Source organism: Phocoena phocoena, chromosome 8, assembly GCF_963924675.1.
Source record: "Phocoena phocoena chromosome 8, mPhoPho1.1, whole genome shotgun sequence".
Taxonomy (NCBI): domain Eukaryota; kingdom Metazoa; phylum Chordata; class Mammalia; order Artiodactyla; family Phocoenidae; genus Phocoena; species Phocoena phocoena.
The window spans coordinates 58941474-58954241 of NC_089226.1; the positions used below are offsets into that span (position 1 = coordinate 58941474).

Consider the following 12768-nt stretch of genomic DNA (forward strand, 5'->3'; position numbering starts at 1 on the left):
CTGCCAGGGGAGGGATGGCCTGACCCACACACGGAGCCCGACACACAACTATTCACTGAATGGGCAGACCTGAGAAGAGACACAGGGAAAAAGAAGCGCCTCATGACACTACCTTCCCACCTTTTATTATTCAACAAATGGATGATGTGGAGACACAAGGGTGGGACAACAGCAAAGTTTCAATAAATAAGAGAAACGGGGACAGCAGTGGGCCCATGCCTGCACAGCCCCACATAAATAACGAGGTTGCTGAGCCAGAGTGGAGACGCGGGCTGGGCAGTCGCCTGCACTGCCCAGGCCAGGGGACGGACACACCAGTACCACAGGGACACAGAAACCACCGAGGCCAGAGGCCTCACCCCTTACCCTCCAAAGCGCCTGAGATCTTGTGGGTGGCTGGGCAGGTTGGGACTCTGTACCACAGCCCCGCCCAGGTCAAGTCTGTTTTTTCAATTTCAATAAAAACAGCAGGGGCAGGGGCAGGCACGTGCATTATGCCCCTTCTGTAGGCAGAACCATGGATGGGCAGCCCCTTGGGAGCCTTGAAGGTGGTGGCCCTGAAGCAGCAAAAAACGGGGCCAGATAAAACTAGTGGGAGGGGTGGCAAGGGTCAAGTTCTCCATCTACACGACCCAGCCCAGAGCCTGCAAGATGCAGGAAGGCCCTGGGCACCGAGACGCCACTCTCTCCCCGCTTCACAGTCAGAAGAATTGGGACCCAGTAATGGCCAGGGGCTTGCCCAGGAACTCGGTTCCTAGCTCATGGCTTTTTGTTGACCCCTCCCTTTGCAGGACCTCTCAGGAAGGAGGGGGAGGTCCCCTCTACAGAGGCAAGGAGTGGCTCATCACTAAGGCGTGGGGCCAGGGTTGCCAGGTAGAGGGCCCCTCCCCACCACTGAGGCCTAGCCACCTGGCGGTGCAGAGGACCCTGTGGGCTCCTAGGATCCAGCCAGGGCAGGGCACGGCATCAGGGACATCCTGCAGGGAAGGAAATGGGCGGCAGGGACGGGAGGGGCTCTCAACCTGCTCCTGCACACAGCACCCGCCGGCACGCTGGCCTGCCTCCTCACTGGGGTGGACGCTCCCACCTCCAGGCCTTGGCCTTGGCTGTTCTGTCTGCTGGGCCATTCTGGATCCTCACTAGCTCAGCTGCAGCTCTACCTCCTCCAGGAAGCTTGCCTTCGGAACCTCCCAGGGCAAGGCTGCAGTATCCTCAGACGAGACAGCCCCTCAGATGACCAGGTTGCTCTCACTCAGCCGGACCACATAGCAGTTCTCCTGGGGGACAGGGGTGAGGGGTCAGAGCTGTCAGGGGGCTTCTGGACTCCAAGAAGGAGTATCACAGCAAACAGCTGGCACAGACCAGCCACAGGCCTCTGCCCAGGTGAGTGGGCAAGGAGGGCCCCAAACCAGGGCCCAGGAGACCCCAGGAGGTAGTGAAGGGGAAGCGGGGTGACAGGAGGGGCAACATACCCAAGTGGTGAGTCCCCAGGAGGCAGTAGCCCTCTGTACCTCCACCCCTGCCCCATCTGCAGTCGGGGTTGGCACAGGTGCCAACAGACACCTTTCCCCTCTGGTCCTCACCTCGGCCTTGTTCTCTGCTGGGGACTTCAGCCATTTAGGGTGGCTTCCACCACTTCCCAGCAGTGTCCGCTGCTCACTGGAGAGGCCACGTCGTGGGGAGTCAGGGAGATCACCCCCTGAGGGCCCGGCCTCCGTGATGGTCTTCACCTCTGAGGCCACCGAACTCATCCGCTGCTCAGGAATTCGGGCCACACGGAACCTGTGGGGAGAGGTAGTGCGATCATCCTGCATTAGAGGGCGGACCCCAGGTGTGGAGGGCGCAGCACCCACCAGGGTCACACAGCAAGTTCATGGGTCAGAGCCTGAGCCCTCCCCACGTCTTCCCACCCACTGACAAGCTCCCAACACCTCCCGACACTAGGCTGCAGGTGGACAGGCTCTTAGCCTGAGGCGGCGCAGGTGTGATGGGGGCTATGACCCTGCCCTGGGGGACCAGGGACTCCATGTGAGAGAGCGTAGCTGGGAAGACCTGGCTTTTCCCTGGCCGCCCCCACTGCAAAGAGGCCCACTGAGGCCAGGAAGGGTGAGGCCACCACTGAACCCACTGTTCATGGATCAGGCTAGGGCCCTGCCACCCCCAGAGCTGTCATGTCATGTTGTGGCACCCTGCTGTGTCTATGCCCTCCTCACCTGCCCACAGACAAGATGGTGATCTCGCCCTGGCGTCCTGCCTTGGCCCCGACCTTGGGCACCCTGGCCGGGTTGGGCAGGAGTCTGGGAGTAGGAGTGGTGGCAGCTGCAGCCTCGGGGGACAGCAGCACCTCGGGCCACTTCTGGCTACAACGGGAGCAGCAGGGGCCAGAGAGTGAGGCCAGGCCCTGCACAGTGTGGAGGTGGTGGCGATGCGGGCAGATGTGTGGCATGCTGGGTGGGCCCGGCGGCAGCCTGTGGAAGACACAGGTGGGAGCGGTCACTGGGGCAGGGCAGGCCCAGGAGACCCCAGGAGGTAGGTGAAGGGGAAGCAGGGTGACAGGAGGAGCAACATACCCAAGTGGTGAGTCCCCAGGAGGCAGGCTGATTACCTGCGGTTTGGGGCCCTCCCTGCCCACCTGCCCACTCACCTGGGCAGAGGCCTGTGGCTGGTCTGCGCCAGCTGTTTGCTGTGATACTCCTTCAGCAGCTCCTCCAGGGCCGCTGCATTCTCTGTGGGCAGCTGTAGTCAGAACCCGGCTCTGGGCCGTGAGGGGCACTCCCCCCAACCTCCTGCCCCAGCACAAATCCCCCTACCTACCCGCCACCCCCTCCCTGGCCCAGGCTGTGTGCCTTTTCCTCCACCTCTCACCAGGCAAGAGCAGGCAGAGAGGCGGGAGCACCATGGTCAGAGAGGGGGCACGCTGGCCTGAGGTATCCCGGCGGGAGGGGCAGAGCAGAGCTCTGGGAGGGATGGGGTCAGACCTCCCCCCTCACCTTTCTTCTCTGTGATCAGGCGCACCAGGACCCCAATGGTGTCCTCATTGGCGTCATCAGTATGGTAGGCAGGGTTGACCCCTGGGGAAGAACAGAGAACCATGATCCTAGGGAAGGAGGCAGTGGGACACTCTGGGCTCACAGGCTACACCAGGACATGGCAGCAGAGGGCGCCCCTGGCCTGGCTGTATGCGTACCTAAGGGCCTCCGCTCTGATTCTGAGCCCATTATCACCTTCACTACTTACTCAGCATCACTGCTCCCCGCACCCAGCAGCACCAGGGGCTTAGCGGTTTCAGGGCCATCTGAACTCCACCGTCCCTGCAGATGTGTGGGATGAGGGAACCAGCCTCTCCCAGGGCCTGCCCTCTCCTCTCTTTAGCCTCAGGGAGCTGTGGGCTGCCTCTCTGCCCATGACCTCCGACAGCCCCAGCAAACTCTGCCATCCCAGGCCTATCACCTCCCTGCACACCGCCCTGTCGGTATAACTAACTGAGGACCCGAACCTCAAGAGCACGAGAATGGGCCATGCAATCATTCCTGGGCCAGCAGCAAACAGAACTCCTAGGACTCGCACCCAGGCAGCAGCCAACAGTTAAAGGGAGTCCTAGGCCAGGAAAACAAGTGCAGTTCCAGGCAAAATGGCCTGAGTTGCCACTTTTCTGCCTGCCTAAAGCGCCTGTCCCCCTCCTGACTCTGCAGACTGCAGTGTCGGAGGTTGAAAAGGGCGCTGGCATGGCAGGCGCCATTCTATCTTGACTTGGCCCCCAATTTCTGTGAGCAGTGTATGTGCATGTGGGATCCCGGCCCTACTGGCCCTCAGGGGACAGCGCAGAGGGGTAAGGGGAAGAAGAAAAGGGACCCAGGGCCCTGGGGTAGGGGCAGGAGGAACATGTCTCTCCTTCTGGGTCCAGGGTTCCTAACTCAAACCACAGCCTGGAGCTGAAACCTGAGCCTCTCATGGTCCTTGTCCAAGACAGCTGCCCTGCCAGCCCTTCAGGCCAGAGGTCGGAGGTCACCCTGAGTACCCAGAAAGCAGTCCAACCCTTGAACCACACACACAACTACAGCCCCTGAGGAGTCCAGGCCCTTACAGCTGGGTAGGGCCTCACACAGGGAGGGAATCCCACTGAAGCCACTTGACCTCTGCTCTGCCTCTGCTCTGCCCCAGTTGCCACGTCGGGCCGCCTCACCCTTCCTTCTACTTTGCCAGTCCGCAGTGTCTCCTCTGCGGCCCACGTGCGGCACCTCCGGGAAACTCTCCTGATTAGCCCTCTGCAGGCCTCTCCATGTCAGACCCTCCAGACCAAGTAGGTTCTCAGCTGCGCCCTCTGACCTCCCCACCCAGCCCCAGGCTGGGCCTTACCGCTGCCTCCGCCTCCAGGACCAGGCCCGACCTCCTTGTGGGCCGTGCAGTGGTAGCCCTTCCGTTTGAGCAGGTTACACACCAGGATGCCTAGCAGCCCCATGAGGCAGAAGATGGGCACAATGGCAATAACCGCATACTGGGCAGCTGTCTCCTCGGGGCTGCCCGCCCGTGTGCTGTTCCCAGGCTGCCGCGTCTCCCCCGCGCCGCTCGCCGCTGCTGCCACCTCCATGCCACGTCGGGCCCGTCGCCCCTGCTCTGAGCACCACGGAGGATGGAGGCATGGAGGAAAGAGGCAGAGAGAAACACACTCAGAGAGGCCCAGGGCCCGGGTTACTGTGGGCAGGGGTCGGGGCAGTGGGTGATACCGGCATGTCCAGAGCACCCACTCTCCACCATGGTGGGGAAGTAAAGGGCAACTCACACCCTCCTTTTTGGCCATCTGACCAGTCAGCCAGCCTGAGCAAGGCCTCCTCAGCCCTCAGGACGGCCAGACCCTGAGGCCCCTGTCCACCCCTCATGATGGGTCAGAGGGGTGAACAAAAGGCAACGGTGCACATGCCTGGGCACAGCAACACCGGATCCTGCCTCCCCACAGCCTGACCCATGAGTTAGTTGCCTCAGAAGGTGACCAACTCAACAGGTGAGAGGAGGTGCATGTGTGTAAGTGTATGTGCTCACACTCAGCTACGTGGGTTATTTCGAGGGGATAAGGACAGGAGACTGGTTGGGATGTGAAACCCAAGCTGTGGCAGCCACCTGCTGGACAGTCTCTGCCACTCAAAGACGGGGTGAGAAGATACAGCCAGTGGACCTGCTGGACACCCTGTGGCTGCACACCCTCCCCTGGGCTAGGGGAGTGAGGACCCCCACTGCCCCAGACGGACACTGCGGGGCCCTTGGGCTCAAGCTCGCCAGACCCCTTCCCACACATACCCCGCCAGTCCTAGCCATCACCTGCCACTCACCGTAACAGCCGCGAGTACCCAGGGGTGTCCAGGAGCACGGCTGACAGGGAACATGGGGGACCTCTGATGGGGCAAACCACCTGCAGGGAGGGAAGATGTTACTGAAGCCCAAAAACTATCCTTAAGAGAGGCTCCGGACCTTCCTACTGGGCACCCTCACTGGTCCTGACCCACCCCATTTCACAGATGGGAAGACTGTGGCCCACTCAAGAGGTGAGTGAGCCTGGGACCCCAGGATCTCAAGTCCTGGTCACCTGGTCATGAACACCCACACCCCACCCCATGGCTCACCCAGGCTGGCAGTTTCCACATAGTGTGTCTCGAGTTGCCGTGCCCACCTGGGCCTCCAGCCTCCCTTGAGGGCTGCAGCGGGAGTGCGGCTGGCAAGGGCTAGAGCCCCAGGAAGCTGAGAAGGTGCCTGGGGGGCAGGACCTGCATAATGTGCCCCGCCCTGGTTCCTGCAGGAGGGAAAGAGTGAGAACAAAGCCAGGAGCCAGGCCTGAGGTCCCTGCCCCTGGCCCTCAACAGTCTTCCCAGGAGAGGTGGATGGGCAGGGCGAGCTCACCAGGTTGGGCTCCTCGCCGGGTGGGCACGGCCAAGGGGTTGTTGATGTTGCAGTGGCCAGAGGCCAGGGCAACAGCTGGAAGAAAAGAGGGCAGGACACACTGAGGGAGCGGAAAGCACCGGGACATGGCATCTCTGGGGCCACCTACCCCCACCCACTTTCAGTCACCCCAGGCACAAGGACCACCAATATACAGGGCCACCCCCAGGCTTTGGGGACACTCTCTAACCTCAGTCCCTTGTGCTACAAGTAAAATCTGCCTGTCCCAGACCTGCTGCATTGCCATTGCCTAGGCAGGGGAGAACCACATCTGCTTCTGGAAAGTGCTGAAACGCCTCAGACAGGGCCAGATCAGGATCTTGAGCCCCTGGGTCTGTGAGTCACGCCCTTGTAGCTAACCAGGATGATGATGAGGAAATTCTTCCGAATTCCTCTCTCAGGTTCCGCCCCCCTTCCTGCTGCCTTGGTCCACACACCACAGCTGAAAATGTCATTAACCAGCCTCAGTTCATCATCCGTGGGGCCGAGACTGCAGATGGTGCCTCGGGGCCTCGGCTAAGTCTCTGGGACCACATCCTCCTCCGTGACCTTTCCACAACACAAGGCCAGCCCGTTCACACCCTGGGACCCACACAGAGCATGACAGGCCCCAAAGGAAGGATCTTCTCCATTCGTGTCCTCCCCCTATTCCTCTCGGAGCTCCCTCTCTTCCCATTCCAGGTGTGAACTATCTGCCCTGAATCCTGCCCGCAGGGGAGATCCCCCAGTCCTCCAGTTGGGCCCCAGTTTGGGGCAGGCACAGCGTATAGCCAGCTACCCTGAAGGGCAGAGGGAATGTCACACGGGAGGTGCCAGAGACCTCCTCAGGCCCTAGACGTGGCTCCAGCACGTGCCAAACACTGGGAGGCCGACGGCACCAGGAGCACGTGGGGCAGGAGGCGCTTCCTAGGGTCAGACTGCCTCGATTCTTCAAAAGAAGAGCCATGTAACCAACCCCAGTACCCGCCGCAGCACGAGGTTCCTGAGCGCGGGGCTCAGGACTCACCTTCCCCACGGTCCCATCCCCAACTCACCACAAGGAGGCAGGATAGGGGCCAGCGTGGTGGGCTCAGCTTCATCCTCAAGCCCCAGTGGGTAGCCAGCCTCAGGCAGAGGAGGAGAGGCTCAGACGGGGATGGGACAGGCAGGCAGGCAGGCAGCTGCAGTCCTCCTTCCAGGACGGGGCTGGACGGGAACATGGAGAGGTGTCACCAGGCAGGCAGAATGCTGGGGTGGCTTGGCCTACGCTCACCGGCCCTGCCCTCTGGTCCACTGCAGGCCCTAGCAGAGGTGGGGGCACCCTATCTGGGGCCAGCCTCCCAGGGCAGCTTCCCAGTGGAGGAAGGGCTTCCTGCCTCTTCCATAAACAGCCAGCTGCCCTAGGCCCAGGCAGGGGAGCAGGGGAGGAAGGAAGCCTACAGCCTATAGCCTACAGCCTCAGCCCCGGGGGTGGAAGGAACGAGAGTGCTGACAGCGACCCCACGCCCGGCCCCCCCACTTGCATCCCCAGCTCTCAGGCTCCTGCCTCTCAGAACTCCTTGGGGCGCACAAGCATGCCCGCCTCTCCTACTTCTCTGCCTTCACTCTTGCTGTTTCTGCTCCAAGGAAGGCCTTTTCTGTCACATTTCAAAGCCCAACACAAAGGCCTCTTGTTGTGGAAGCCTCTCTAGACTTCCATTTCCCCAAAGCTCCCCCACCCCAACCCCATCACTGTGCTGGTCCTCCCACGGGTCCCACGGTCCCGCCTGGCAGACTTCTCCAGAGATCTGGGATGTGTCTGACTGCATCTCTTGAGCCGCGGGCAGACCTGCAGGGGTGGGGAGTGACAGCCAGCATTCAAGCCTTCTGTCTTCTCTTGGGCACCTGCTGTGTGCTGGGCACTGCCCTCAGCACGGGAAAAGGTATGAACAAGACAGGCGCTGTCCCTGTCCTCAGGGAACTCACACCCCAGGGGGAGACCAACGACCAACAGATAAACAGTGAGTGTCCCGTGCCAGAGCGAGGGAAGTGCCAAGAAACCAAATAAGGCATGTGAGGGCACAGAGGGTGATGGGCACAGGCCTGAGGCTGAGCCCCCAGGCTCAAGGGTGTGGCCTCCTCTGTAGAAAAGTCTCCAGCGGAGGACAAGGTTGGAAGAGCAGGAAGAAGAATTTGGATTGCACAAAAGGGATAGTGGCAGAACAAGGGAATTCAATGACCTCTTTCCAGGAGGCCTGTCTCCAGGCTCAGGAGGGTGAAGGAGGAGTGTACATGGAGGACCTCAGGCACAGGCCACAGGCAGCCTCGGACCCCCAAGGGGCAGCCTCGAGCAGCCAAGCCCAGCCTGTTGAGGGGGCCCTGCCCGGAACCCCGGGGATGTCTGATGCCCAGCCTGGCAGGAGAAGCACTGCCTGCAGTAAACCCCAGGTCACGGAAGAGCCGAGAGCCCCTTGGCCTACAGGCGGCCCGGACTTCCCACCAGGAAAAGCAGCCAGAGGAAACTGATCCGGCTGCGCTGTGGGCCTGGCCTGGCACAGACCTTGGCGGGCCAGGGGTTTGAATTACACCCAGGGGAGGGGCTGGGGCAGTGGTCACACTATCCTCAGGACTCTCCAGGTCACTGGCAGTGGCTCTCGGCCCAAGGCCAGCTCAGGGGAAAACCTGGGACAGAAGGTCCAGCCACAGAGTAGAGTGAAGGCTGCACCCTGGCAGTCAGCACCCAACAGGTGGCATCCTCTGACCCATCCTCCACCGGTCCCTCCTCCAACATGGTCACAAGTGTCCCCCTGCCCAGGCCCAGTTCCTACTCAAGCCCATCTCTCCATGGCCCCCTCCTTGGTTTTCCATGGGAGCTCACCCACAGACTTGACCACGAGCCCCAAGACCTCAGGTTGGCCCCGTGGCCCTGTCCAGCCCCCAGACCCAGCACCCGTCCATATCCCCAGGGTGGGCCAGAGAGCTGGGGCAGGGGTGGAAAGTAAGAGACCCAACGTCCACCGAGGAGAGACTCCCCCCTAGTCCCACCCCTGGCCGTGACTGGCACCTGCTGGGTGACCTGAGCTCACAGGGAGGGGCTGTGCAGCTGCCCACCTCCAGACAGACGGGGAGCTATGGTCTCCAGACTTCGAGGAGGTAAGTGGGGTCCAAAGGCCCAGACTCAAAGCCAGCGAGGGCCCACTCAGGCACATTCACAGACGCTCGGTGCCTAGCGCCCTGACGCCTTCTAATTATGTGCCTTCTAATTACCCTAAACCAGCACTTACTCCAGTCTGCCTGCCCGAGTCTCTGCTTACAGCAGCTCCCCCTGCCCCCACAATCAGCCTGAGCCCCCAGAGGACCTGCCCGGTCAGGCAGCCGCTGGCCTCCACCCAGAACCCCCCTGCACACACGTGGACCCCTGCTGCTCTGACTCCCCTCTGCGCCTTCTCCCCACCCAGCCTCCAGGACCTATGCTCTAAGCCCTGGAACCCTGACTGAAAAGCAAGTTCAGATCAAGCCCCTTGGCTGGGGGAGGGGAGACTGAGAAGGCTCCATCCCCACCCCTCTGCCTTCCAGAAGGCAGGGCAATCAGTGACCTTCCAAAGCCCTGCACCTCGGGGCACCTCCTGAGGGCTTCCTGGGGGAGGGCTGTCAAAGATGGGCAGTGGTGGTGGTCTTCTCCGGCCTCAGGGCTCCTGGCGGAGGAGAACCACCCTTCAAGGCCCCAGGGGCAGAGAAGGAAGTTAGCTTAGAGGCCACTCCTCCCTGAAATCTCAGCCTGGGGGCTGTTCCCACTGTCACCAGCTCCCTGGGGGACCAGAGCCCCTGCTTCACCTTGCTGGGTCTCAGTTTCCTCACCTGCAAGATGGGGATGTTTACGTCCCAGAGCAAGGCTGTCATGAGGTTTAAATGAGGTAACGAGCCTGATGTAGGTCATGTGACTTCCTCCCCATCACCCCTTCTTTCCCTCTACACCTCCCACCGAGGCTTATGACCGTTTGCTTACTTGTTTATTGCTTGCCCCCGTCCCCCTCCACCAGATAGCAGCGAGGGCAGGGATGTCTGTCTCACTCACCACAAAACCCTGCCCCAGTGTCTGGAGCAGGAGGCCTCCAGAAAATAGGTTCACAGGGGAGGGGGGAGGGGCTCCTCACACTCAGCCCGTCCCCACCCTCCAAAAAAAACGCCCAAACCATTAGAACCAGAAATTCCCTGGAAGAAAGCCAACTAGCAAAGCTGAGACCAGGGCCCCAAGCGGGAGATGCCAGAGCCCCAGGGAGGCACAGCCCAGGAGTCCTCAAAGAAAGAGGAAGCTGTGTCACCACCCAGGCCTCCTCAGGCCTCAGCAGCTTCCCCTTTCCCAGAACTGAAGCTCATGGGGTCACCCGGCCCCAGCCTGGGGCCCCATCTCTGCGCATTCCCTCTCCAGCCTCACCCGCCTCCGCGGTGGCCTCCTCCGAGGGTCTCCCACAGCTCCATGCTCACCCCACCCCTCGCCTGCCCCCTGGCCTCCTCCCTGGCCTCCACTTCAGCCCCCCACAGCTTAGGCGTCTCAACACCCAGATCTGACCCCCGTCCCTCCCCGCAACTCCAGCCACTGAGAGCTGCTTTCTGTCCCCCACACTTGCCTCTCTCACCTGGCACTGGTACCTGCTGTTTCCTCTGCCCAGAAACCCCTCCCATCACCCTACTGACAGCTACCCTTCCTTCAGAGCTTAGCTCGAAGTCACTTCCTCCTGGAAGCCCCCAACCACCACCTCACTTGTGCAGTCCTCGCCCTGGGTGTGACCAGGCTACGCACCCACCCTTTCCCCACTGACGTGCTGCCCCCGTACCAGGTGCCCAGCACGTGAATAGGTATGTGCTGAACCAGGGGGATCAAAAAAGGCACTCAGGAGAGGGTCCACCTTCTCCCAAGGTCAAGAGGACCAGGGAGCAGGCTGACGATTAAGAAGCCCAGAGGCTGGGCTCGGGGTGGGGGACTGAACCCGGATCTGAAGCCCTTGCCTGACTTGAGAACCAGCCTTCCTTGCTCTGCTCTTCACTGGCTCGGTGGCTGTGGACCCCACCCCCATTCCCCATCCCTCAGAGGGCTGTTGTGAGGCCGAGAGAACACACATTAAATGCTCAGCACAGAGCCCGACACAGAGCAGGCCCTCAGTAAGCATTCACCGTGCCTCAGGTTCCCCACGTGTAAATCGTGGAGGGGGTTATGGCACATACTCGATGGGAGATACGAGGTACAAATGAGATTCTCTTATATTTATGTACAATGCTTGGCGCAGAGCCTGGTACACGGGAGGTGCCCGAAGATACACACTGACAATCTGGGGGATTGGGAGGGTGTAGGAAGGGAGAGGAAAGGTTGGTGAGCAGATCCCAGGTCACACCAAGCTTAGGCTGCAAGCTGAGAAGCCTGCATTTCCCCCAGGGCCTTGAAGGGTTAGCGGGGGAGGGAGAGGTGCGGGACAACTTGCGTCTCAGAGGGCTTGCTGGGCTGCCTGCCAAGTGAGGCAGAGCTGGGGAGACGGAGGTGGGAAGCAGGTAGCCACCTGGAGCAGGGGGTGCGGGGCAGGTATTTGTTTCCCAGCCAGCTTGGGGACCTCCCTGCAGCCTCCAGGGGCTAGGGTTGCCTGGAAACACAGCTGGACACAGGCCTTTCTCGGCAGTGGCTGCACCCTAGGCAGGAAGACAAAGGCCGCCCATCAATAGAGAAATCCAGGTTAGCAAGGAAGCCAGTAGTTCCTTGGCAACTGGGGCTGAAGTAGGGCAGTGCCCACAGTGGGGGGTAGTGAGGACAGCTAGGCATTGCCTCCTTTTCATCCTCTGCCCTCACAGGGAAGGGAACAGACTCCCATCGCCTCGGGCCAGGCCCTCATCCTGGGTTGCCTCCACTCCTCACAGGAGAGGTGAGCGTCCCTGCTTCACCCTTGGGTAACTGAGGTCACCCAGCCAGGGGGAGGTAAAGCAGGGGTGGAGCCCAGGCCTACCTGACAGCTTCCCACCTCACTCTGGCCCCTCCTACCCAGGAGCCTGGCCCAGGGCCTGGCGCAAAACAGATGTTCTGAGCGTTTGCCAACCTGACGGCAGAGACTAGGGAGCTGGCGGCACACAGGAGGCGGCTCACCTGAAAGACTATTACAAAGCGCGCGGGCAGGCGCCAGGGAAGGAGGTACTGCCGCCATGGGGGTCTCTGGGGCCTCTGAGGTTTCCTGCATGCAAAGTGCCCTAGTCTACCACAGCTCCAGTAGGAAAAGGCACTGGGACCTGTGAGAAGCAGGAAGCCCAGGGAAGGAGGGGGAAGAGGAAGATCCCAGGATAAAGCCCAGCTCCCTAGGACTAATGAGGGGCTGGGAGCCCAGAGATGTGCAGAGGCTGCCTCAGGGCCACTCAGTGAGAAGGGCTCCCCCATTCCCACCCCCAGCCCAGCCTCAGGCAGCCAAGATCTCCCAGGTCACAACCCTGGGGTGAGGACTCCAGGCACACCAAGCAGCAGCTGCTCCCTGGCCCCCCACCAGGCCTGGGCTTAGAAGGCTCAGGGGTGTGAGGTGGGGCCGAGGGGGCTAATTGGCCCTTGAGGCTAAGAAAAGGGCTGAGGCAGCCAGACAGGGCCCACTCAGCCCCTCCCAGTCTGGGTGCAGATGCAATCCCTGCCCCCTCCCTGGCCTAAGCCTGGGGCTGGGAGGTGTGGCAGGGACCCAAACTAGACAGTCGTCTCTGAGGCAGAGCTGGGGGTCCCCAACACCCCTCACTAAGAACCTACTACATGCCCATTCCCTTACCAGGCCTCAAAGACAGGGTTCCAGGCTTCACAAATGAGGAAACTGAGACTCAGAGTACCCTGTAACCACTTAGTCTGAAAGGAGACAAGGTTTCCCATGC

General features: G+C 61.3%; 1 protein-coding gene across 1 annotated transcript; it reads right to left on the reverse strand.

Moving 5' to 3' along the window:
• Positions 1-1229: 1229 nt before the first annotated feature.
• Positions 1230-10365, reverse strand: RELT (RELT TNF receptor). Its single transcript, XM_065882382.1, has 11 exons — positions 10322-10365; positions 6963-7113; positions 5890-5964; positions 5616-5782; positions 5325-5404; positions 4357-4614; positions 2991-3071; positions 2645-2726; positions 2214-2468; positions 1584-1782; positions 1230-1277 (listed from the first exon to the last, which is right to left on the reverse strand). Exons 1-11 carry the CDS (start codon positions 10363-10365, stop codon positions 1230-1232), a joined length of 1440 nt encoding a protein of 479 aa, XP_065738454.1.
• Between the last annotated feature and the right edge of the window lie 2403 nt (positions 10366-12768).

Coding starts and splice junctions, on each gene's coding strand:
- RELT (XM_065882382.1), bottom strand. CDS start 10,365: ATGGAGCTGTGGGAGACCCTCGGAGGAGGCCACCGCGGAGGCGG. Junction 4,615..5,324: donor GGGTACTCGCGGCTGTTACG/GTGAGTGGCAGG, acceptor CGTGGTGCTCAG/AGCAGGGGCGACGGGCCCGA. Junction 1,278..1,583: donor CAGCAGAGAACAAGGCCGAG/GTGAGGACCAGA, acceptor CCTGTCCCCCAG/GAGAACTGCTATGTGGTCCG.